Here is a 26,929-nt window from a genome sequence, read left to right on the forward strand (position 1 = left end):
AGCGTGAGAGGTAGGCAGATTGCAGTGTCATGCAGTACCTGCTCCATTTTAGCATTTCCTGCTGCACGTGGAGAATAGTGTTACTGGGAGGAGAAAATTTTATCCTGTTGCCAGTCTGGATGCCTTTTCTTGCCTCCCCCCTGCTTCCATCAGACAGGGTTGCCTGGATACTATCTGGGATCTAAGGTCCCCGTATCTTGGAAATCTTTGTCATTTCTGTGGTTTCTTTGCTTATTTTGCCTGCAGACAGGCAGAAAGGATTCAATCCCGAGTGTGCGCTCAGCTCGCAGGCTCCGGAGCTGAACAGACGGCCTGACCACCTGCCGGCCAAGGAAGCGGTACAGCAGGCTGTAAATTCTGGGGGCTGCCGAGTTAAGCAGATGCAGTCATCTTACTTAAATATGTTATTATGATTCTTTATTTTTTTACTGAATGCTAGAGTATAAATTAATTTCTGGTAGAAAATCCACAGGAATAAGTGTGCTTCCCTCGCGGATGAGCTTGGCCCCTTACCTTGGTGCCGTACAGCTGTAATCTGCAGTTTGTGTTCTTTTATTTGAAGCATCATATTGCTTGTTTGGGGGAGAAAAAAAAAGAAGAGAGGAAAAAGCCCTCTCCAGGTAAGGCTTAGGCTCAAAATAAATATTTTCCAGTGGAATAATCACAGTTCAGCTTATATGTCTTGATGCTGTAGGGTTCAGCATCATTGGTTCTGATTTTTTTAATCTGGCTGTCGTGTCGCAGGAATGAAAATCAATCCCAGTAACAGCATCCTGCCGTCCCTGCCTTGTTCCAGCTAAATCGCACCTCGCGGTTTAAAAACGAGCTGCAAAATTTTCCCGTGATTGATTCCATCTCCATAGCAGAACTTGTCCAATTCAGAAATCTGCTTGCAACCCCGTACTGAACTCTTGCTCCTTCGCTGCAGAAATTTGTTAGCTAGGGCCAGATTAGATTTTTAGCGGCTAATCTAACTGCTGGGGGGGGTTCGCAAAGTGGGGCCAGAGCTGTGCTATTGGATTTGTCCAATTCATTTGACTCCAGGACTATAATTGCACTTATGTCTTACAAGGCTTTTATAGCCTAGGGCTGGCGAGCAGCAGAAAACCAAATTGGCAGTGATACAGTAAGAGTGAAAGGGAATGAAAGGCGCACATTATCAGTCTCCAGGCAGCGCTGCTCTGGCAGGAAGTGTCTTGGTTAATTTACAAATAAAACTTAGATTTTAGGATGGGTACGCTGTCAGATGGACAATGGGGATGTCAGGCCCGACTGTTACTTAGCAAAAGTAGCAGCCATGCCGCCCCAAAAGCAGGAATTCTTCAGTCAAACAGACGACTCGGCGCTGGAGCCAGCTGGCTGTGTAATGCAATTAGCCGGGAAAGGAGGTCAGGCCATGAGGTGTGTACCGTGACCGGTGTCGGCGTGTTGCCTGGCAGGGAATGGGGAAGCGGGGAGCCTTGAAAACTATTCGCTCAAGTGAAGGGGACGGCGGCACTTGGCGAGCCCCCCGGAGCAGCCCGGATTAGAGCTGAGGAAAGGCAGACCAGATATGATTAACGGCGGCGTGACGCATGTCCCAGAGCTGTACATTGACCCAGGTTCCAGGCGCTGAGTGCGCTGCGCAGCCAAGACGCCGTCCGCGGCCGAGGGCGTGTACGTTCCGCTCGTGTTAGCGAAACCACTTCTGCGTGCAGGCGGAAATTTCACGCGCGGGCAGCTCGCTTGAGGAGGAGAAGCAATTGCAGTTTCAAGAGCGTTTGTAGAGGGACCATTTGAGCCAGCAATAAACCTAAAAAAAGCTGACTCTGTTCTGTTCTACTCTTTGGTTTTGCTTTTTAATATTAATAACTTATTTCCTGGCTGCTTTGGGGTTGTTTTTTTATTAATGTATTTTTTCCTGCTTTTCCCCACCTGTGAAGTGCATGGGGAGCGTAGCGCGGGACCAACTCTGCAGGCATCGTCTCTATCGCTTTGCTCCTTGAAGCAGAAGTTGCTCAAGTCCTTCAGGGCCCTGAGCCTGCCCCACAGCTTCTACCTCGGATGAGCCATGCAGGAAAATCGCAGCTGGCCCTGATAAGATTATTATAGTGATTTTATCAATGAAAGTGTATTTCAGGAGCAAATATTTTTGATTAAAGCCAGTTTTAGATTAATAGTGTTATAAACGCTACAGTTAAGGACGTGTGGCTTCGGAATGATGGCAGGTGGTTACAGTGAGTTACAGGACCGTAGCAGAGGTAGTAATTTATCGTCACAGGGTGTTTACGAGGTTCTGAGCTCACAGCCAGCGCTTCCTGTCTCCAGCAAGTGCAGGCAGCATCACTCCACCTAACTTCTCCCCCCCTTGCTGCTTTTTGTTCTCTGGGGTGGGATACAGGTACAAAGTGTTTTGGGATTCTTCAGCATGTAGACTATTAACGTTATCATCAGAATAGTTCCTTGGGATTCCGAAAGGGTCTCCTGAGCAGTATTTGGATGTATTTTGATTACTCCTTTTGTAGTGGTACGTGCTATTCTCACTCCAAAAGCAACAGGAGGCAGGGCAGTACAGCACCTGTTCTTCAGGGTCTTTTCATGCCGAGAAGAGCTGTACTCAGTCTGAATTTCCCCATGCAGCTGGACACTTGCATCCCCGTACAGAATTCTCTTTCCACATTTATCTGTTGGGTTTTTTGAAGCCAAGCTTGCTGCGGGCTTGCTCTGTCACAGAGCTGGTGCCAAGACTCACCCTGGCGTGGAGATGCGCTGGGTTTCGCCTGACGCACCATGTCGGGTTTACAGGTGCCTCACCATCGGCTGTGCTGCATGCAGTGCTGTGAGCTGGGTCCTTCCCTGGCTCTGCTCCTGCAGGGAACCGCGGCTCAGCCTGGCCGAACACCTACACCCTCCATGTGTGTGACCTGTTGTGCCCAAACCCTTGCAGCCAGGCGGATTTTCCGTGTTCCAGGACTAAACTTCGCTTCTTGCTTTTAATTGCCTTTAAGGTGACCTGGCTGCATCTGCTCATGGAAAGTGAAATCGGGGATTTGTCGTACGTGGGAATTCCTGCCGAGTGTTGCATGTACCAGTTCGCACTGTTGTATTGTCCGCAGAATTATTTCCTTGGATGCTGCTTTATTTTAGTGAGCAATTAACAAGCTGTAAGTGGATGCACAGACAGCAGCATGGCTGTGAGAAGAGTGATTTGTACTGATTTTTGTACGTGTAAGAATCTCTAGTAATAGTATTGTTAATGTTCACATGTTTTTATGACACAAATGCTCTGCAGAGAGGACAAAAAATGTATTTTATTTGTAGGTGTACTTAAAGTGCAGCTCTTTATCTTCTGTTTCACTGCGAACCTAAGTTACTCTCTGCACTTCACTTTAATTCACTCGGCTTAGAGTTCCTAGTCCAGCCAAGTTCATCGTTTTAACTTTCTGTTTTGCCAAGAGATGATGTTTTCCCTGCTTCCTGTGCAGTTTGCCACGCAAGGTGTGGGAGCAAGCCTGGACTTTTAAAGGTACCACCTGGTTCTGGAGAGGGAAAGGTCGGTGGGACAATGCCGGCCCGGTGGAGATTACGTGGTGGTTATTTACCAGTGGAAAACGCTGCCACCGCTTTTCTCTCTTTCCCCTGCACAGAGACAGTGAAGAAGGCAGAGTTGCGTTTTGGCCTCTTTGTTAGGTCTATTGTGCACATTGTTCCAGCAGCCAGCACCAAACTGGGAGGGGAGGGGGGGAGCGATGGTCTTTTAAGCTTGAAGTGGGACTTAAATTCTCTTTATGCCTTGGGCTGGCATCCTGCATGTGGATTAAAATTTAACTTTAAAGCTTACAGTTGAGACTATTGTGTGTCGCTCGGACGTGATTGCCAAACACTTTTTGCCATCTGTTAGATCACCTCCAATTCCTCCCGTAACAAAGCCAACACCCGGGCTTTCAGATGCGTTCTGTGTGCACTGCGTTGAAAATTTACCCATGTTTTATTCAGCTTTGCTACAAATTAAAAAAAAAAAAGAGTAACTCCAGCAGTATTTCCCACTCTTCTCAAGTCACATCACCCAAAAAACTGCGCTTACGGTCTCAAAGAGAAGTCCTCTCCGGGCAGTCAGCGAGGAGGTCTTTGTAATATAGTAAACTCCCAAACTGTGTCCACGATGGGAAGTTTTTCCTGATCTCCCGACTCAAGGCGTTTCATATTTCCGTTGCGGCTGCGATCTTGTCGCTGGAATATGACATTCTGCTGGGTGATGCTTTGTTCCGGCAATTCAGATTTCCATCTGAAATTATCGTAGGTAACGTACATTTACATACCGCGCTAATGGCTAGTTTGATAATTACTTAATTAAGCCATCAGACAACAATGCCTTCTGAATGGAGCAAATGATTTAGCTGATCTTTTCATGAGCAACTGGAGAAAAACAATATTTTAACTTTTTCTGTAATGAAATATTTCTACTGTTGAGCATTGTAATTCAATTTGTAAGCCATGACCCCTCATAAACTGTAGTTATCGCTCTGATTAATAAAAAGCCAATTTGCCGTTGCAGCTTCGTCACTTGGGAAATGATGAGGTTCACATCGTCTGGTCTGAGCACACCAGGAACTACCGCAGGGGCATTATACCCACAGATTTTGGAGATGTTTTAATCGTTATTTATCCCATGAAGAATCACATGTTTTTCATAGAGATAATGAAGAAACCGGAGGTATGTTTGGACTGTTTTATGGGGTCTGTCTTGCAGGTCAGGCACGTGACAAACAGATTTGTGTCTTAAATAAAGCTCAGTGGCTTAGAGTTGGGTGTTTTTTTCCCAGCACATACTAAACACAGTCTGTCTGGCTCTGTTTACAAGTAGGCTGCGCGCTAAGCTTTGATTTTAAAACCAGAATTATTGATAGCAGTTGAAGTGGCCACTAACTCTTTACGTTCATACTTAGTGCTTAAAGAAACAGCTCAGCGTTCTTGACCCATAGGAGCCCTTGCACAAAGACCAGTGTCTAAAATCATTCTGAATTGCTGCTGTGGGGCAACAACAGCAAAATAATCAAGATTTAGGTTCCTTGTTTGCTGTTCATTCACCCCATGCAGCTTGGTGACCGTTCTGCGTACAGTACCGGGCGTAACCTCGCTTGGTTTTGAGACCGTTGTTGTAACCTGACTCAGCAGGATGATGGAGGCGTTGGATAGCCTTACATCAAACAAAGTATTCGAGGTTCAGTATTTTCTGTTTAAATCATTGTTACACACCGTATTTTAGATGGGGTTTTTTGGAAATAATTTTTTTTCCTTTGGAAAATGCCAGAGGAGCGTGTGTACGTACATATGGGTGTATGTATAAACCACTAACATATGCTTGTCTGTCACAGGTTGGCTTTAAAAATGTATATAAAATATACTTTATGAAAGTAAGCAGCATGCTAAATCCCATTTCCCTTATATATTTGTCCAAGAGAGTAACCCGCTGTGGAAAAGTGCGCATGTCAGGTGACATGTTTAGCGGGTGACACGTTTACTGGCTGAGTACAACGTTTTGGGCTGTGAATGAGGGAGATGTTACATATCAGCAGCCAGTGGTTTGCCAGTAGACGTGTCAAACTTGACAATGTTTTATAAATTGGAACACTGGATTTTTTTTTCTACGCTTGAATTCGACCAATGCAATCTACTTCATGTTCCATCATTAAACCCAGAATTTAGCGTTATGAACGGGCTTGAAAATTCTAGTGACCAACTGAGAAAAAGATATGTCATCTTACATATTAGTCCAAAACACCCACCGGGTAGAAAGAATAATAGCTAACTGGAAATTTAATGTTATCCCTACATTTAAAGTACAAACCATTACAATGTAATAAAATTAATCCAGACATTTCCAGGGCAAGTGTGGCTGACCTTTTGTTCACCAGCTACTGACCCCAGGGTGAAAGAAAGAGGCTTGCAGAGAGAACTGTCTGTTGTTTGGCTTCGGTCCCTGGTATTTAAATTGCATTCCCTAATCAAATGAAAAGGCTGTCCTCTCTATCAGGTTACAGAATCCATGGCAACATTTGGCCTTTTATATCCATAATGTTAGCCTTTTTGTTTGCGTCTAAGTAGAGACACCTGGAGCAATGTTAACATTAACCGCTTTAGCATTAATAGCTTCATTATAGAAGAATTTTGGATCAGATAGCTGTTACTTTTGTTATATTGCTTCAGCCTGTATTGTTTTCATTTTTTATCTCCCTGCTTGGCAACCGGGCAATGATTTGCAAATTTTTTTTTTTTCTTGATTAATTAAGCAATATAATTATCAGGAACCGTGATGCAGTCTTTGCTCGACAAAGCTTCGGGGGGAAGACAATAGTAAGTCTGTTAGCGTGAATGCATTCCACGCGTCACAGATGCATGAGGATATTCTGAACAATGAGACGAAAAGCTGCCTGCGAAAGAGGACAAAGAATGCCAGGCAGACTCTACACGCTGCACATACCGCCAGGGACATGCTGCGGGTTCCCTGGGACACAGATGCCTCGTTAGATTGCAGCTAGTCATCAGAGATTAATTCTCAGCCATTTGGTACAATAATTTACCCATTCCCCACTCTTTTAACTAGTGCTGCTCGCTGTAGAGGAGAAGGCTTTGTGCTCCAAAGGTTGGTTTGACCTTGCCTACTTCTACAGCGTGCAACAGAAATAATAATTTTTTTTTTCCTTGGAAATTCTAATGAAGCAGGTGTTTGCCATGGGCTGAATATTAATTTTTGTTCCATGGGTAACTTGCATCGACATTCGGAGAGCTCAAGGAAAGGGATGTTTCCCTTCGCTCCCTTTTTTAATCGATTCCTGTCAAAGCTTAGTATATTTTCCATACCCGTCCAAAACACCATTTTCCTCAAATGGCCATTTAATACCAACTCACAGAGGAGTGCAGAGCAGGGAGCGCATCCCCACACATTCAGCTGGTGTCCGTCTCCCCCCGCCCAACTCCTCGTTAAGGCAGAGCCCCCTGTACAGATGGAAGCTGACGATATGCGAGTCCCATTGACTTTAATGACCTTCGGCGTGGCCGGTGGATCTGCTCGGGAATTAACAATTCCCAGCTTTGTGTCCGTGCGGTCGTATGGTCGGGTGCGTGCCCCTCGTATGGCAGTGGGCGCTGCGGCCCCCATGCGGGTCTCCGGGGGGTTGGCCCCACGCGCTGAGCAGCCGATTAGGGGGGATACTACTCTGCTTCCATAGGGGTTGTTGCTCTTTTGGGGTGTAAAATCCATCACTCCCATCCTCTGCAGTATTTCCTTTTTCCATCTGCTGACGTGTGCCAACCTTGGGTCATTAAAATGTGTGCTTTTAGACAAGATATGCACCTAGGACACAGCTCTCCAAATAATCTGATTAGCTGAAATGTGCTTTGTAAAAGGTTTCCTAATTCCATGGAAGTCACCCCAAAGAGCACCCACTGCACCCATACGTCTGTGCTGTGGAGAGAGTGCAGGGATGGAAAGGAAAGCTCTCAGCTTTTTGGGATGCAAAGGAAAGCTCTCAGCGTTTAGGGCTCAGCTTAGCCTACTTCTCTGTACCAAAAGGGGTTTCTAGGACAGTATGTTTGACTGTTAAACTTTCAGAAACAACAATTCCTGTTATCTTAAATGACAGGAATTTTAAAATTTTAAACTTCCTGTTTAAAATGTCAGGAGACTCAAACTGGAAATATCATTGGTAAATTGTCTGGAAAGTGTCCACTGAAGGATTAAGTGTGAGCATATCTCTATACATGTCTGTCTTTATATGCACACAGAGATAAGGTGGATAAAGTACCCATGCCTTGCCTGCCTGTTAAGTATATAAATTCTGCCATGGTGTGTTAAGGAAACCTCCCACACTCCCTAGACTCCGGGGGTTGAAGCAGCAAAGCCAAATCCTGCCAGCAAAAATGGCTTGTCACAAAGTCTGACAAGGAATTTCCCCACACGGCAACGCATGTAGGTGCTAATCTGACTTTAAATATCTGGTATTTGTATGTTGGTATAATTTTAACACTAGTATGTACTTAATTTGAATAATTTTAATGCTAGTATGTACTTATTTGAATAATTTTAACACTAGTATGTATTAACCTGCTTATTTGCACTCACAAAAAATAGAGTTTTACCTTACCTCCTTTAGTCAATAAAAAAAAAGAGTATGTGTTAAAAATTTCATTTACTGATTAAAGATGATGCTTAAACTTGATCCTCTATAACATTATCACTGTGGTGGCATGGATTTTCTTCCTGTCACCTTTCTTCCCAACTGTCTGGATTGCAATGCTAGCTTTAAAAAAAAAAAACAACCACCCCGACCACCAAATGAAAACCTCTATGGAAACATTTTATGCTGATCTATTTTTGGAGGTCAGGTAATTATTTTAAGTAAAGGAATGGCAGAATAACTGTGTGAAAAGACAGCTGTCATTTGCAGATGTTACATTAAACCCAAATTTCTTCTGTAATTCATTGCCACTTCTAATTAGAGGAATTCCCTAGATGCAGGGGATTTATATTATTCCCTTTGTCCATGTATTGAATGACTGTCACAGTCACCCATGAGCAGTTGCAGAAGAATAATAGAGGGTATTTATTTACGTGATAAGCCCCTATACAGATGGAAAAAATCCATAGCTTAAATATTGATAATTGCTGTAGCTTCTGGTGAGGGTTTGGCTTGGTTTTTTTTTCCTTCCCCTCCATTTTCAGTTTGTAAAAGGAAAATGAGGTTGACTACTTGTAAATACTAATATTTAGTGTATATTTAAAAATTAAAGTTTTGTGGGTTCGGCATGGCAAAGCCACATGTACGCAGTTCCGGACATTTTTCCTTCAGTGAAGTCCATGGAAGGAGTTCATGGAGGATTACCTGAAACAAATACTTCTTTGCAAAAATTCCTGCCGACGTAGGATTTGGGCAGTGAGTCAGGCACGTTGTTTCTGTTTGCGGTTTCGGAAGTTGCCCCCGCGCTCTACACCAACCTTCCAGCCTCCCTTGGCTCGGCTTCACGTGCTGTTTTTGTTTGGGGTTCCACAGGTGCCGTTTTTCGGTCCTCTCTTCGACGGAGCGATTGTGACTGCAAAGCTGCTGCCAAGCCTCATATGTGCCACGTGCATCAATGCCAGCAGAGCCGTCAAGTCGCTCATCCCGCTCTACCAGAGCTTGTATCCTTTCCTCCCGTGCTAGGATTCCTGCTTCTCAGCGGAGGTAAGCTGTGATGAAAACCCTTGGTTTTGTTGGAAAAGGCCAAAGCTCCTCATGTCAAGCTCGATGTTTTCAGCCGTTTGGTTGCCATCCGGTGTGTTCAGACTGAGGTCGTACCATCACACGCGTGTTCTCCCCAGCAGCGTGTCTCGCTGGCGTGGCCTTGGACGTAACACTGAGGCTTTGAACCGTGAGTAATGATAATATTCATCGTTTTTTCATGCTAGTAGGAGTTACCTGTGTGTATGTTAGGCTACGACGGATTTCAGCTGGATCCGTACTTTATTCTAAGGAGTGGTCCCATTGACTGTACTTGGCCCCACTGCATTAATGAAACATGGGATTTGGCCTCAGATACGGATGTTTCGGTTCCCAAATTCCAGTTTCATTCCGGCCACGTCTGTGTTTGGGCACTTTCAGAACGTATTTTCGAACAGTTGCTGGAAGATAACTAGAGGGTGTGCTTCTGTGGCAGGAAGAACATGGACTCTTAGTCCTGTGTGACACACAGGCTAGCGGCGTTATTACTGCTTTTCACTTACTCTGGTAAAATTTCTCTTATTCCAGGTTTTCTCATAGTGCCATAATTACGCTAGGAACATTTTCTAGCTTGTTTTGTCAATCGCATCACTTACCTCAAGACCAACAACCCCTGCACTTTGTTTCCTTCGGGGAGCTTTTGATTTGGGTATTGTTCTAACCGCATGACTTTGAGAAAGAGTTTGTCAGGGGAATGTTTTGATCTTTCAAAGAACATTAATTAATTAGCTTGACGCACATTTTAAAAAACCAAAATACCCTCAAAATACTGTTGTTTTTTCTATTAACAAGACTGAGTTATATGCAGTATACTTTGCAAAAGTCATCAGAAGTTGGAAGTAGCATAGTGGTTAAGTAGATTGGTATTTTATCAACTGCACTGTGTACCTGCTTTAAAACAAAGACGGTGGTAGTTGTGGAAGCAGTGAACTGCAATACCTCAGCTGCAGAACATGGCAGTACCTCACGGATGATCCCAAACTTGCCAAGTTTTCCACTTTTCTTTCATGAGAATCTAGCTAATTACTAAAACACTGCTATGCAGAGCTTAGCTTAATCTGTCTGCTTCTATCGTCAAGGTGTACTGATAAAATGACAAGAATGAAGGGATCCTGTTGCTACCCCAGCACCTCTCTCCCGGTCGGAATCCCCCGATTCCCGATCTTGCTCACGCTTTGGCTTTCGGCGTTTTGTGAGTGCCAGCCTGCTGCGCTCCTGCTTCCCTCTGGGTCCTTGTGTCCCCAGGGAGGCACGAGTGACACAAATATGATAGCACATGCCGTGTCCCAGCATATGCCGGAGGTCTAGCTGAAACGGCATCTGTCCCCGGGTTCGTGTCTTCCTCCTTTGTGCCTGCTTTTGCCTCGACAGTATCCGCGGTGAATCAACTGCCGCTTGTCTGCTTGATAAATGAAAGTGGATTGAGAAGCTTCTGAGGCTGGACGAAGATAATGTGGTGGGAAGATCCCATCAGGATGCCGCTGGGGTGGGAGAGAAGGCTCTCTGTAGGTTCTGCCTTAGATAATGAAACGCTTTTAGATCCACTGAAATTCTTAATGAGCCCAAAAAGGTGGTGTTTGAACCTGCCCAACGGGGTAACACTGCTTTGGGTGTAAGTGGTTCAGGGGCAATGGGATGCTGGTGTCAGAGCGGCAGCAGGTCGGGAAGCTCCTGCTGGGCTCCTGCCTTGTGAGGGGAAGGGGCTGGTTGCAGCACTCGCGGGGAAGGGCTGCCAGCGCAGGGTCGCGTGCCGGGGAGCTGGGCCAGCGTCTTGCCAGGAGTGACAGCTGAAGTCACTTGTTGGAAAGTCTGTAAACTCGGGTTACAGCTGCACTTGTCAGGGGCTTTAAGGGAAGTGTAATCAGCCACAGAGATTAATTTGCATCTCAATTAGGAAAGAGTCAGGAGGAAGCACAGGGTCTGTTGCTGGAAGGTTGTGGAAGAAATCTCATCAGGCACAAAAGGCTCCCAAGTCTCAGTGCTCCAGCCAGTGGAGGACAATATCCGAGTCCGGTTTCCATGGGGACCAGGACCGCAGAGCCGCAGGAGGATCTCGCTGTGCGCTGTAATCACTTGGTCATGATGACACAAATTCCACTGTCGTACCCAAATACATGTTTCTGTTGGACATCTCTGAAAATAGGGAATGTAACTATGGCAGACCTCACCAGACTTTTCTCTTCATCCATTTTTTATGTCTGTGTAACTGCTTCTGTTTTAAGGAACTCATTAGGATGAGAGAAATATTTGTTTAAAATAATTAAGTATATTTAAACACCATTTTAAAGCCGTTCTGGCTGCAGGTTCGCTGTACGCATCGAACAGCGTGTGCTAACAGGAGCGAACCCAGGGTGTTTAGCATGTAGCTTGGCTGCCTTTTGAATGGCTGAAGCTCGGTTGTCTCGAGCTGCTGCCATGCATACTTGGCCATGGATGATTACGCATCACTAGATGTTCAAAATACCCATTTTTTTTCAGGAGCCCGTTCATTCTTGGTGCAGCGAGGTGCTGTGACTGAGCGGCTGCGGGCCGTGCTAATTGCTGCTCTCGCTGGCCTTCAGTAACTGTTGAGTGCGGGGTAATGCATTTCTGCAGCCTGGCCGGTCTGCTTCTGCAGGCAATAAGTTGTATTTTACGAAACGATAAACAACAAGGGGGCTTAACCTATGAAGAACAGGGAGGAATAATATTTAAACTTGCTAAAAGTGTTCTATAAAGTTGTCTATATGTACGCGAGTAGGAGAGCATTAAAGCCACCTCGTTACATGCTGGGGGAAGGCAGGAACTGCTAATCTCACAGATGAATTATATGCAGGCTGACCTAAATATTCTTCATCTGGTAAGAAGAAACACATTACCACAGCGGTATCTTGTGATATTGTTTCCAAGGTTGTTTGCATTATTTGTTGCTCCTGCAAAGAGACAACCTGAAGGTAAGAGAGTTTTAAATTCTTCCCAAGTGTGTGGTGGTTGTTCACGGCACACTGCTGCGATGGGATCCGTCGCTGCAGCGGATGCCAAATGTGTCCATGCGTTAGAACAAACATGAGCACGATGAGGATGCCTGTACTTTGTGTAATATCTAAGCACTGGATGTCACCGTTTCCCTGCTGACGGTTTGCAGTCCTGTATGTGGGCCGGAAGGAAACACAGCCCTTACTTTGGAGAAGTAACTTGATACGTGAATAACTCCTAAAGTTTTATCCGCTGTAATGAGTACGATACACCCGCTTAACCCCATCAAATGGTAGGTCATCAGGATAAAATCAAAAGGCCATCTAAATACGTAACAACGATGGATATCCATAACTTGAATTTGTTACGATGTCAACACAGCTACTGTATATCCCTGTGCCATGGCTGCAGTCAAGGCAACTGAGCAGAGAGCATGAACTTTGAGTTCTGAATTAATTCCTTTTGTTGCTTTAAGCCAATTTCTGATTCAGTAGAGCAGCTGATCCCATTACCTGCTTTATCAGAGACTAGAAAAGAAAGGTATTTGCTATGATGGACATAATTGTGTTACACATTTTGTAGGTGCACGCGATGTCGGATGCCTGAAAGCATGTTCTGTGTAAAAACCCATTCGAGAGGTGCTGTGAGCCTGCGTTTGGAACTCCGCTTTGGGTACTGGGTGTGTACCACGTGCTGATCTTAGCACAACACTAAAGTAGGAAGCCCTACTCTTTTTAGAGAAGGGTTCGCGCTTTGTTCCCTTTATGTCATCCAAAGAAGTTATGCCTTCAAGCTATATAGATGCTGTTGGAAATTACTCTGAAATCCTACAGCACGTGTCGCAGGGGCTGTGACATTTATCCGCAGTGGTCGGCTCTGGCTCGCCGGAGCGTGTCTGCGGCCAGACCCCTGCCACCCCGTCTGTGGCGAGCGGTCGGTCCAGCTGGCCCCCCTTCGCTTTCAGGGGTCGTGTACCCAGCCTTGGCGCGAGGGTTGCAGCTGAGGCGGATCGTGTGGTCCCGCTCAGTGGCCTGAGGGACACGGGTGGTGCGGGGCAGCGCTTCCCATTGGAGCCGATCGATGGCCAGGCTGGCTGTGGCGGCGGCTGCCTTCCCTCCTCGCAGCGAGAACCTTCTCCAGGCGGCGATCGATGCCTCTAATCTGCTCCAGCCTGTAATAAGTCATGCGAGGCAAAGCTTTTAGGTGGCATTACACGGGATTGCGGAGGCGGCTCGTCAGCTCTCATTCACTGCGCTCTTCATAGACTTGTGAAGAAATCTACTGCGTCCTGCTTGTCAGTATAGAAAGAGGCCATAACGCTGCTGGGGATTTAAGCTCCACGCGCTGCCGGCTGACGTACAGACGCAGCGGTTTTCCATTGCTGGGATTGTGTGTGCATCCATCCATGCCTGTCCCTGCTCACAGCCCCGCTACACACACGTCTTGTACGTGCGTGGCTGGTGGCGAGCACTGCTCTGTGGAGGCAAGGCGGGCTCTGCACCTTCGCAATACCATTTGTTTTCCTCCCATAACATGGGGCATTGCTATTCTCCAGGGCTGGGAGCCATACACATCACCAAGGGTTGTTATGTCCCAGGCTAATTCTGGAGCAGGTTTAAGCAGCACTAACTGCTGCCCCCCCAGTCCCTGTGCAGCAACTGCCCTCTGCAGTGAGAGTAAGTAAACCCCAGCAGTTTGAAAGGCTTTTATTTGCTGAGGGGTTTAATGGGGAGCTCCAAAAATGAACCTGTGGTCAGGGGACACCATGAATGCAATGGTTTTTAAAATGAAAAGGGAATTCACTTTGTGATATATGTCAGAAATGGGGAAAAAAAACCCTGACCCAAACTCAACTTTGGATTTATGAAATGATATACGTGTATACTGATGGAAAACAAGCTTCCCAAAATACACAGCCATACCTCTCTAGCCCCTACCAAACACTGGGAAGTCATGATCTTGCTGGAAATAGTACAGCACGCAAAGTATACGCCGCAGATCAGGATGGGGAGTGTGAGTCCTGACTCTCCTCAGCCGTGGAGAAGCTGCTGCTTTGAATGAAACACTTGGCTGCTTTATTCCATTTTTTCATCAGCATTATTTTACTTGTTCATCAATAATTTTGCAGGAAACCGGAGTTTCTATTCAAGTGCTGCTTTAAGCTAGTTCCTGGGAGTATCTTATCGCGGTTAAATCTGTGAAAGCACAGTACGGTCCCATGTGGATTTAAGAGCAAAACGCCGCAGATTCCCCGACAGCCTGTGGGGAGCACTGGGAGCAAGGGCTGAAGAGGGAGAGGCACAGCTGGGTATTCCCGGGTTTTGGGGGGGTGGTTGTTTTCACTTACACACCAGGCAAATTCAAGGGGTTTGTGTTATTTTTTATTTTCAAAGTGAGTTTTGGTGATTTTGCTGTTCCTCCCCTGTTAACGTGGAAGGTTAAATAGCTAAACCCTCCATTGTACCTTTGGGAATCTTGCTTCTGACTGCTGACTTGCACACGGGATTTCCTAGCGCTGTTTTTGTTTGGATTTGGTCCCAAACAGGTAAAGAAAAAAAGGGTGGGGAGGATGTAGAGTGTTATCTGAACGAACCTTAACGCAGGCTGTGCAGCCCCTACGCGGTGCGAGCTTCGCCTGCCTGCGCAATGCCGCCTTGGCCAAGAAGAAGGATGGCATCTGTGTTTGAGCCCCGAGCCCTTGCCGCGGCGCTGGCGAGGAGTGGGCTACAATCCCCAAAACCTGGGCTGGCGGGACCCGACAGCACAGGGGTCGGTCCCCTCTGCCGCGGGGCGTTTGCGCGCGGGACATGCTGGCTCGCCGCCGCGCGCTGCCTTTGCTAGCTCCGCTAGCTCCGCTAGCTTACCAGCTGTTCCTGCTGCTCGCGACAATGTCCGGCGTGTTCGGATCACCGGGTTCCTGCGCTCGCCGCCGCGCGCAGACAGCCTTTCCGCTGGGGATGCCCACGTGGCCGCTCGGCACCGCATAAAGTAGCAGGCCCTCGCATGGCATATGGTGTCTGGATTCATACAAGATGCAAAACTATTCTGCCGCTAATGCACAATGACTCATAGCATTGCTAATTTTTCCAACAAAAGCCCACTTCCACACCCACACTTTTAACCCCTCAGGCTAAAAAGCCTCTTCTTTAGTTTCAAAGCCTTGGAAATGCAAGGAGGTGGCTTCTGGATCAATATATGAAACCCTGTATTTATTTAAAGCGTGCACAAGCTCTAACGCTTATTTTAAATGTCACTAAACTGCAGTTTTCAAATTGTTACAGATTGTTCGAACAATCTGTAATTTTATTTTTTTCCAGAGGAGATTCGTTGTCAGATGTTGACAATTTTTAATTTGTTGGTACTTATATTTTCCAAAACCAGAAGTCAGCATAGATAGTAAAAAGTTTATTCTCATTTAAGATGCGATCAAAGCACCGTGGATCTATGATCATACGTTACTAGCGCCAGTTGCTGAGCTGCTTATTGTAAGCAGCTTGTAATATCTGGCTGTCTCTCCAACGTGTTAGCTCTTGGGTGAGAAAAATAATGCGCTTCCCAACTAGAGGGAGCTGCTGGTATTGCTGACACCAATTCCTATCCTTCCAGCCCAATTCCTTTGTGCACAATGTATGCTGATCGTTTCCACATTTTAATAAAATTAAGCTAAATTTCCCCAAGTAATTCAGATTAAGAGGGTGCGTCTCAATTTTTTTACGATGTGATCATCAAATTAAACTGCAAAATTCAGAGGAAACCAAAGCATGGTTGCATGGCACATGAGTTCTCTGCACAGATGTGGGATTGTATAGGTCAGAAATGACTAGTTAGGGAGTGAAAAGCTGAGATTTGCTTAGTGTCCTTAGGAGATGGGACACTAAGGCAGCACAAGGGGTGGGGAGCCGAGCGGGCAGCGTGGCAGGGAGCCCTCTGCTCCCTCTGTAGCACAAAGGAACAAAGGGACCTGTGGGAAAGGCAAAGGTGGCTAAGCTCAGCAGTCCGAGCTCCCCGGGAGCAGATTGTCTGGGAATCCCCATGGGCAGTGCTCCGTCCAGGTTCATGCTCCCACCGGGAGCGGTTTGAGGAGGCGGCCTTCCTTCAGGTGGTCTTGACCAGGGGGTGGTTTAAGAGCTCTCGTGGGGTGGACACGCCACAGTGGCCTGCTGTGGGGTTCCCAGCGGGTCCAGGGCGACGCACCACATCCTCACCACGGCCAAAGCCTGGGTGCTCACCTCAGAAACAGCGGTTCGGATCTGGCCAGGCAGTTCCTGTGTCCCTGAAAGGGTGCGTTGACCTCTCCGCAGGCGGTGAGAAAGCGCATGGGACAGAGAGGACCAGCTAGATGTTCACGTGGGTGTTTTCACGTGTGCATGCCCAGCAATCCAGGCGCTCGCGTTAACACACAGGTGTGATTGCCCTTCAAACTTTTCTTCTTTCTCTCTTTTAAGGAAAACCTGACTTTCCATGGAACATCCATGCTGCAATCGCTTCATTCAAAAGTTAAGGGATCACTTTCTAAGCAGGAAAGATGGGTTTGGGTTTAGCTCTGAATTTTCTTAGTTGCTTCTCTCTCAGTAAAAATGAGCTTTGGAATTCAGTGCTGACTGTGCTTTGAGGTGAGCCTAGATCGCCTCCCGACATCCCTGCAGCCTGACTGGTCCTGTGCATCTGATGCCAAGAGCATCCACATAACTTTGTGCCTGTTCTCTGAAAGGTACTTCAGTGGGCAGCACCATGATCCCGTGTCGTTCCTTAAAGAGGAAGGGCTTTCCCTCTGCATGTGCCTGAAAACTTCTAAAGCCATCCTGTTGCTGAAGACTTTCTGATTAGGTTGGGACAGGAAGGAGGAGGAACGGGAGAAAGCTGCTTTTTTGCAGCATGTTTATTGGCTGGCATATTTAATTTGTGTTTTTGTCTTTCCTCAGTATCGTACTTCAGTGTGTATTTCACAGTAAGATTAACCGTCAGGGTTCTAGTGTGTAAACAGGAGCAGATGGCTTTTAATGATTTCTTAAATCTCATGCTAAGTAACGATGTAGTACATGTTCAGCATTCTCTGGTAGAAAAAAAAAATCACAGTTTGTTTGCTGCTTTTTAATACTTCCTCAGAATGGGCCTGGGCCAGGTTTTTATGAGAAACTGTAGATTTATTGTAGCTATTTAGGGTTATCCATCTCACTCGTTTTTACCTGAGGAACAGTGTGGATGGTCCTATCAAGCCTGGCTAGTCCATGCTTTGTTAGCTTCCTTAAATAAACACAGGCATTGCCCTGCCCACCTTTCCGCCGGGCCCAGCAGTGTCGTTCAAGCAGCGGGTGTTTCACTTGGCAGTTAGCGTTACCACTGTAACCAACCTGGGGCTAGCTCGGGTTTTCACTGCTGCAGGGTCTTGACACCAGAAATGCAGCATCATGACAGTGAGGCCATTAAAATTTAGCAAATAACCTCAGGCTAGCCTGCATTTCTCTTTTCTCTCGCTCCTGAAAGGTCTTACCCCCACTTGTGCCATACTCGTGATTCTGGTTACCTTCCCGGTGCTGACGGTTGGCTTCTGGAGATTTTAAGGGCTGCATGTGCACAGGCGGCTCCAGCAGGAAGAAGTGGAAGTGGCTGGGGTTATTTCTGGCCTTAGTTTTTAAGCATATCTCAGTGTCATTCAGAGGTTTGGCGTTGCAGGAGTAGCAGCTGCACCCACGCGTACCAGTCCGAATAACCTCAGCCACAGAGTTTTCGGCAGAGTTTGTAACCGTGCTGGTTGTGAGCAGCCTCTGTCCGCAACGTTTGCCATCTCCGTGTCACTGGGAGGCTGGGAAGAAACCGCGGGGTCTGTATATTCTGCAGCGTGTGTCATGGGGGACAGAGCGTTCCCGTTCCCTTGGGTGCTTGGCCGTCGCCCTGCAGTCCCCTTGCCGACAGCTGCGCAGTGGTGCAGGGTGTCAGGGAGGGACGGAGCAACCCTCGCTGTTAAAGCACAGATTTTACAGGCTCAGCATCGAGAGGAGTTGTTCCGATCCAGCACAACCCTGTTCATCCAGAAGCCTTTATTTTGCAGGCTTTCGCAGAGCCTGCTGGGTTTTGTGCTTCCATGTTTTATGACTTGTTGCCGTGATAATTCAGCTCATCTTACAGGTTTCTCTAATTGTGATTGATGTGTAATCATTCATTTTATTGAACCTCATTAAGGTCTGCAAACCTCTGTACCAACTTACAGTAATTAGAGCCCAGATAGCCATTCCATCTGTTCACAAGCCTGTTTAATTAATGAACTTTTAACGTGTTCTTTGCCTTGTAAAAGCCCGCAGTATTCTCAAGTTGTTGAACAGGATTTGTGTGCCAGCGTTTCCGTTTGTTTTAAATGCCACAGCAACACTCATTTTGGAATCCCCAAAGTCAACGCACAAAGTGCTGGGATCCCGGAAAGCCGCGTGGAGAGATTGTACTTTGAGTCTCCATTTTTCCCATCAGTTACAATACCAGTGAAACTGGTGCTTACGAAGAAAAGGCTCACGTGGACTTCAGTGCTTTTTTAATGCCCAAACCAGCAATTTTTATCACTGAAGAAGATACCCAGAGGCCAGCAAACAAAATGTTTCGTTTTTCTTTTTAGGACGTGTTGGAGGAACATGAGAAATACGATGCGTACAGACACACCTTTTCCTCTTGTATTTCATCTGTTTGTCACATTGAGGAAAACAGTCCTGGAAGATTTGTGTAGATCAATGTACGTGCAGAGAGTTGTGCTGGATGTTAATGTCCGGCTACTGTCGTGACCAGCTTGGAGCTAGCGAGATTGGTACAGGAGGAGAAGGACACTTTCCAAGGGCATTCTTGCATTCGTGATGCGTTGCCGTTTTTATATATGGCACAGTATTGTAGTCCTGTCATTGTGCTTTACCTCATTTGGATTGATCTGTGTTTACCTTAAATATTCAGGACAAGAATTAAGTCGTACCACTTGGCGCCCTCCAAATCCCTTTCAGCATCCCAGGGCAGACCATCTGTCTGGGCTGGCCATTCCCTCCTCCCCCCAGGACGCGTTTCAGCCGGTGCTTTCAGTAAGGCTGTACCCTGGACTAGCAAAATATGAAGTGGAATAAAGGTCTTGCCTACAGGGCTGGACCCCCTGTGTTTAGAAAAGTGAACCGTAGGTGGATCTAAATGTGTCCCCTGCTCCTTTTTGTGTCTGAAAGAGTTGAACTTCCAGGTTGCTGACAGCTCTGCACGAAAAGTGTGTTTTCCTCTTGAGTTTTTGGGAAGCGCCCATGTTCTGTTAGGGAAGGTACCAGCAACGCGTCGGGTGTGTGAGGCTCAGCTTTGGTGCCACTGCTTCCTCCATCGGTGATGTCCTGCAAGCCAGAGGCTGATCTTATTTAAGTTCTTCCCAGATGTCCTTCCACCGGCTGGGACTGAGTTACAGCCAGGTGCGTCATGCTGGTTTTAGGACCATATTCACTCAGTGTGTGCATTTAATAAGGCTTTTTAATAAAAAAACGTGAAATAACTTCACAAGGTGATGGTTTTGAGGATGCAGTTCTTTCTACGTGAAGAAAGCTGGATATCGTTTCCATGCAGTCCATCTCCTCTCCACAAGCACTTGTACTCAACAGCTTAACACGTTGTCAGCAGAAAAAAACAGTACAGACCGTCTTGGTGAAATATCGGCAGGGAACAGAGCATCCTGGTGAGGGAGTGAGAACAGGAGCACCTTGCCCTTCGCCTGCTTTCCCTTTCCCTCAAGGGAGATCCCCCGGGATGTGTGGCCTCCGTACCTGTCTCCGAAGCTGCAGTGCCATCTTCTTGGTCTGTGTCTGCTGAAGAAACGCGCTTGCAGAGTTTTAATTGCCTGTACTCACCTTTTAAATAATAGACACTTACACAAAGATTTCAATAGTGCCTGTATTTTGTCTACTACTGAAGTCTTGACTTGGTTTTTTATTTCAAGATTAAAGTACTTGTAACAGTAGGTTGCCTGTAAAATGTGTTTTGCGGTAGGTGAGTTTATTAAGAGAGATAAGAAGGATGTTGTTCTGTCGGTAGTTAAACATTATTGCATGTTAATCCCTATTTCAGAAGTTCAAAGGCTGCACTAGCACGTCTTTCTCTCTGCTTTTTGCTGTTGGTTAAGGTGTCCTTGTATCAAGCATTCGTGCTTGTGTGGAAAACAGGACTGGGTTCAGTCCCCGCATAGATTGTCAGAAAGATTAAAGTGTGCATCATGCAATTTGCCTTCTTTCAGAGAGGGCCCTTTGATGTGCTAATGCTCACTTTCTCTCCTTTCATTCCGAAGTGCTGGTCATTGTTTTGAGCTGCAGAACACTATCTGCTTCCTAAAGGCACATTGCAATACCCTGCTCAAGGTGCACTCTGCGAATGTGCAATAACACCGATGGCTTCGCACGCCGGCGGTGGAGCCGCACAGACAGGTGCCACGGCAAAGGTAAGGCGTTTGTTGGAAACAGATGTCGCAAAAAAGGCAAATATTTAATTTCAAATAATCCGTTTTTGTGTGTTACTGATGCACTGAGTGGCACATCTTGGGTTTAAACAGAAAGCAGGCTTGGCGGGGCAGTAAGCACTGCAGTCGGCTGAAATCGGGCTTGAAGACAAGGCTGTGATGTGTTTCCAAAGTTAATTAGCAAGTGAAATTATTTGTATGGCCTCATCTCGTGTTGCAGAGGATGTTTTCCAGCAAACAGATGAGATTTTGCAGGCTGCTCGCTGGACCGGCTTGCGTAGCTGGAGGACTGACGTGGGTCACGACGAGTCTGCGCTGTGAAGGGCTGCTTGTAGCTGCTCTCACATCCACTGAAGACGACGATTCTCCTTTTCCTGTCGACAGAATGAGCAGTTTGCTGAATTCCTTGTGGAGATAAATGTGGAAAGTGCTAGTGGGTAACCGTGGGGGAGTTACTTCAGTGTTGGTTATCTTCTGTAGGAGACAGAAGGTTTGACAACAGAGGGATAGCAACTTCCCGTGTTAAAACTGGGAGTTTGGCCTAAGTTAAGTAACTGCAAACTAGGCTCCAGCTTCCACCGACTTTGATCCGGCATTAACAATTCATCTTCTGCCCTGCCCATTTCTCTTTGGGATCCCTGTGGTCTCCTCTCACCCTGCAATGCCTTGGCAGTGAAGGAGCCCGGAGAACCTCAGACACTTAGCTGGAAGGGCACTGGTTTTGGGAAACAGTGTGAATGCTAAGAAATGATGTGTTTCTGTCAGAGCCAGGAACAGGACGGTGGCTTCCGATGGTTTTGCTCCGTGTCTGTGCATCCTGGACATCTTCCATGTCCTGGAACTGGCTGAGCAGCCCGACTCTGGGCGTTTGCAGAGGCTGGTGCACCAGGAATTGAGCTCCTCAACTCACATGTTTGGTTAGGATCCCTTTTCCAGTCTGGAGATGGAGCTTCATGCCAGGGAAGGGCCCATTGGGTGATTCGGGGTGTGCAAAGGGTCGTTTCTGGGCCACCCGGAGAATGAGACGTGGCGGGAAGCAGATGGGAAGGGCTGTGCAGAGCAGGACTGCTCTGCTCTTTCACTGGGGGCTCTTCCACGGGGTTTTCCGTGGCCTTGGAGGAGGGGACCAGAGCCCCCATTGCCGTCCACCCTTCCTGCCTGATGTTGGCTCGCAGGGAGCATGGGCGGCAGTTACTCTGCCTCTCAGGCAGGATTTCCTCTGCGCACCATAGCTTTCTCCACGGCAGCACTAGCTTGCTCGTCTGCCTTCTCAAATCAGATTAATCACCCATTTTAAGAAAGTGCTGCCCTTCTGTGAATCGGCCGTAACCTCATTGCAGTGGAAGCACCTACTCCATAGCCCAGACACCTTGGCAATGGGCAGGAGCGTAAAACCTTTGCCCTGTTGCCTGCGCAGCAGAATTGCTCACGGACACTTTCCTCAGCGTGTTTGTGCGGCCCCGGTCTTGGGAGCAGCTGGGGGTTGTAGCTTATACTCACATTTCTCAAAGCTTGTTTACGAGTAACTGGTCCCAGGCATTAAAACCGGCTGTCAGCGAGGGCTGGACAGTGCAGAGCCATCCTGGCATGTGCACTGGCTGAGCTCTGCAGTCAAAGGCCAGTCCATTCCCCCTACTGACAGGTCACTTCCAGAGGAAAAAAAATTAAAAAGTTGTTTTAAATGCTGCCTTAATCACCTGCTTTTGGGGACCTGACTTTCCCGAAACGCCTGCGTGCCTGGGACAAGGCTGCAGAGCAGGCAGTGCTGCTGTACCTGTGGCAGGCTGCATCCTTGAAAGAATATTCCCATTTAATGGATTTTAAGCAACATTATTCAGCGATTAACAAAAGCCATAGTGTGTTATATGAATAAAAGATTTCCTCTGGAGGCTCGTTAACCCTACCAGGCCCAGCGACTGTCGTTGAAGTGCAGCCACCCTGCACCAGGATCCCACTCCCAGGGTTCCCCATTGGGCTCAGATAGAGCATCGGGGGCCCGTACGGAACGCGGAGGGGGCAGCGCAAACATAGTGGCTTGAAATGATTCCCCCGCAAAACTCTCGTGGCCCCACGGTTCACAAAATCAGACCCAGGAGGGTGTCTTTCAACGCCTCACCCCGTGCCCAGGAGATCCCTTACCCGGTCACCGGGTCTGCTCTGCTTTGGAACATCTACAGCAGCAATGAACATGACAGGTTATAACTTTAAACTTCCTCCTCTCTTTATTATGGCTATTTTTGTTAACTTAAAGCTGGGACACCCTCCTTGATGTCTTGGTGGCCCCTCTCTGATTTGTTCTTCCTTTCCGTCATCTGAGGCAGAGCAGTTTCCCAGCCTGTATCGCTGCAGCAACAAGTACGGGTGGTGTTGAGCATCCTCCAAATGGTGTCACTGGTAAGGGACGTGATAACGAGTCCCACAGTTACCTGTCCCTGACTGCAGCGAATGTGAATGACAGAGTATAATACGCCTGAAGCTGAGCCGTGTACTTAGTCCCAGAAATTATAAAAAGATCTGCAATAAAGTAGAAAGGGTGGAATTATTTTGTGTAATTATATTTTCTTCTGGTTGTAGCTGCTCTGATCAAACCGACAGTGATGGCTTGTTAACCTTTAGCTGGGGAAAAAATACGATTCCCAATCCATCTGTAAAGATTTTCCCTTATAACCGAGGGCTGCCAGTCCCTCCCTTACATCCAGGGCACAAGGTGACCTTTGTACATGCATGACAGGAGGTGAAATCCCATCCTGCTAAATTCCAGGAATCTCGTATGTCCACGTGCCGCACCTCAGCAACTGAGTGCGGCCCATCTCGGGCGCGCAAAGCCCTTGGCCATGGAACAGGATGCACTCTTAGAAATCAGCGTCGTGGACTTGTTCTGGGGCTGGGAGCAGGAATCACGGTGAAAGGGATTCCCGTTTGTGTTTCTCTAGACTGTGTTAAGATCCTTTGTGGTATAGCCTCTTTCAGAAATAAATAATAAACATCCCTAGATGCTTATAGCTGCTTCACAGTTGGTAAAATCTTGTGTTTTCAGAGAAATTAAGCTTTCCAAGGATTTACATTTGGAAAACACTTAATTTTGAAGAGCTGGAAACATCACTATGGCATCTCAGGAAGTCAAATGCGCTTGTGCAAGTGCTAGACTAAGGATTAAATCCTTCCAAGCAGTGGAGTAACTTGTGTGTTGCCTTCCCTCAGGCTTACAGGACTGTTCACTCCTTCACTTAAGGCTCTTCTGTCACCAAGACGTGCGTGTGATGCAGGTGGGTTTAGCAGACAGCTTGCTACTCCTGTTGTGCGCAAAAGGATTGACTCAAAACTAACCAAATTACAATGTTTGTTTCAGTTTATTTAAAATGAGGAAAGGTGTTTCCTTTTGTTCCCAATCATGGAGGTAGGAACGTTCTCCTGACTTCTCCTTGGTGAATACACACCATCTAAATAACACTTGCAGCATCTTGCTCAGGAGCCTGAAGCTTTCATGGGCAAATGTGGAGGGTCGGTGGTGTATTTCTAGCTGGTGTATTTCTACCAGGTAGAATATTTCTACTATGTATGAGGCATATAATATTTCTACTACGTCGGAGGTGTATTTCTACCTGGGGTTTTTTCCCAATAGAGCAGATATCCGTACGAACAGGAATACCTGGCAGGCCTCATCACAAGTGCTCTACATTAGGCTGAAGACAGGGATAAGCATGGGTGCCACTGGAGTGGAGAGCTGTATGACACCGAGGAGGAACACGGTGCTCCTTCACTCCTACTATGAAATGATCACTTTGCCCTGGGGCGGTGATCTGCTCCCAGGGGCTTCCCGCAGGGAGGAGTAGGATCTTGCTGTTATGTTACTTGGCATCCACAGAGATGCTCTGAAACCACATGGAACGTGTTTTTGTCCTTGTTTTGTTTCACTTTCCTCTTTAAAGCAATTAATGGCGACCATCGTGAGGAAAACCATGTTTTTAGCTTGGACGTGGACAACACTGCGGCCGGCTACTGTGTTACTGGAAGTAGCCACAGGCTATTTTTAGCCTGTGTAAGGTGGTATCTGAAGCCCCATCTCCATCAGCCCGGACTGAGACTCTTTGTAATGCTGTGCCAGGGCCCAGGCCCCGCTCGGGGGTGGCAGAGCTTCAGGCACGGTGCCGAGGCGCTGGGCAAGCGCTCCACCGACAAGCAAGCTGTTTGGAAACCTCTCCGTAGCTGTCAGTTGTAGTGAGAGTCACGTCTCCATGCCCCGGGGCATTCTGGGCTCCAGCCAGCCCCCCCCGACTAGGAATCCCCCCTCAGGTGCCCCCAGCACAGCAGCAAAGGGCGAGCTGCCCGTCTGTGCCCGGTCTGCGTTGGGGGGGGGTGCAGCAGAGGAGAATGATGCCACGGGGAGGATGAACTCTTGGTTTTGGCAGCAGAGGATCGCCCACCCAGTCTGGAGAAGGAGGAGGAACAGCAGCCCTGGCACTAGCCCTGGCATAAGCCCTGCCTCCCCCGGCTGCTCCCAGGCAGATGGCCTTCCTGGGGCTGACCACAGGGCCAGGGAGCCAGTCTCCCTCCCCCCAAAACCCCTGGCTTGAGATGGACAGCTCTAGGGAATCAGCCTTCGTGATACATGTTACACCGACCAACTGCAGACACTCATTCCTCGGAACGTTTTAATCCCGGATCCTTCAGTTTGGAAAAGCACCGCAGTCAGCAGCCGTGACCAGCAGAGTGTCATTGCACCTGCTCGGGGAAGGATATATGTTACTAGAATTCCCCCAAAAGTTTCCAGTTGAATCTGGGCAGCACTGCAGTCACTAGACCATAAATGATGGCAAACCCCATCCAGCGTATTGAGTTTCGCTCCGAAATTGCCGTAACTCCATCCCGCTCAGAGCGTGGGGAGAACAATTAGGTGCGTAAAGGTCAACCGCTCACACATTTGTGTTAAACTCAATTTTATCGTCCCTGCTTTATTCCACTTGGGTAAGTCCCAAACATTTATGTCCTTGTTTGTTTTCGACACCACTACCGTGGTGTCAGGAGCAAAGCCTGTTTCTAGAACCATCTTTGGATGCAGACTAAGAGGACGTTGAAATGTGTAGTGGCTAGGAGTGACTTGCCCATAGTTTTTTGGTAGGGAAGTCGTGAAAGGGCAATCAGTGAAACAGAAGTTTGCCACAGCCCTGTCGTTCCTCTGCCTTGGGGTCTGCTGAGCCTGCCCAAGGAGCTGGCTATTTCCAAAAGAGGTTTTCCTTTTGTCCCCACGCTCCCTGTACAAGCACAGGGGAGGTGTAGCTTTGGGATGCATGCTTTCTTGCGTCCAGCTATTCGGTCAAAGATCTTCTCAGTCCTGAAGTCTTCCTAGCTGGGTAGAAGAAGGAATTGGTAGGTGGACATGTAGGCAGCCTTGATGTCTGATGGGCAGGAAAGAGCTGTCTCCCTCTATTTCCAGCTTCTCCGCTGGCCAGATGCCCTGGAAGCCCTTCTCGGGGTGGGATTCCCATCACAGATGGGAATTGCGATAGGCTGTGCCAGTAGCCCACATTAACTTCCTTGGCAGTCACTCTGGAGCTGGAGGAACGGTTGTTTCAGTGTTTGCTTTCCGTACACCCAGGCAGTTGGGTTCCCGTCCGGGGACTTGAGCCCGTTGGCGTTGGCACACTCCGCACGGCGAGCTGTGGGAAGTAACCAGCCGGTTCGCTCGTCGCCTGTTCACAAACCCATCCATAATTCTGCCTTGCATTTGCATGGGGAGACCGTGGTGTCGACAGAACAAACCGTCGTTCCCGTACGTTGGTTAGAGTGTATGGATGTTGTCAAGGGATGGCAGTTTCCGTAGTGCGGGGAAGGGATTGCCGGTGTTGCATCAGCTCGGATAAGTAGCTGATATTTTTGCTTGAGGCCAGTGGAGTTAAGGCTAAAAAGCAAAAGTTCTACATTTTTAGGATCTGTTTGAATAACAGCCTTCTATATTCGCACTTTTTCTCAATATGTAGTTATTTTTGCTGTGTGAATATGCAGAGGGTTTCTCCGTCTGGAATGCCATCCTGCGCGTGTTTGACCACGGAACTTCACAGTTCGTCCTGCTGCTTGCAGTGAGATGACATGGTTTATTCCCAATAGTTCATCTTAGCATCAGAAAGGTTTGTCCCAACAGCTTACATTGTATGATTGAACTGTTAAAATAAGTGATAAGCTGACAAAACTGTTCTAAAACCTGATAATATTCAGATACTGAGATTTGATTGCCATAGTCAAATCGGAGCTGAATTTCTGCCCTGTCAGTGTGTATATATATATATAT

The 26,929-nt window shown here is 47.3% G+C and overlaps 1 protein-coding gene across 1 annotated transcript in view; it reads left to right on the plus strand.

Annotated features, from left to right (window-relative positions):
- Positions 1 to 9,179, plus strand: part of RALGAPA2 (Ral GTPase activating protein, alpha subunit 2 (catalytic)) — a gene marked incomplete at its 5' end in the record, with an annotated part of 53,957 nt that extends 44,778 nt beyond the window's left edge. Inside the window, 2 exons of the mRNA XM_010161463.1 lie at positions 4,535 to 4,693; positions 9,030 to 9,179. Of these exons, the coding sequence (XP_010159765.1) occupies positions 4,535 to 4,693; positions 9,030 to 9,179 (309 nt within the window). The remainder of the gene's footprint in view (positions 1 to 4,534; positions 4,694 to 9,029) is intronic.
- Positions 9,180 to 26,929: the final 17,750 nt, after the last annotated feature.

This window comes from Eurypyga helias, unplaced genomic scaffold, assembly GCF_000690775.1.
Source record: "Eurypyga helias isolate BGI_N326 unplaced genomic scaffold, ASM69077v1 scaffold35590, whole genome shotgun sequence".
Classification (NCBI taxonomy): domain Eukaryota; kingdom Metazoa; phylum Chordata; class Aves; order Eurypygiformes; family Eurypygidae; genus Eurypyga; species Eurypyga helias.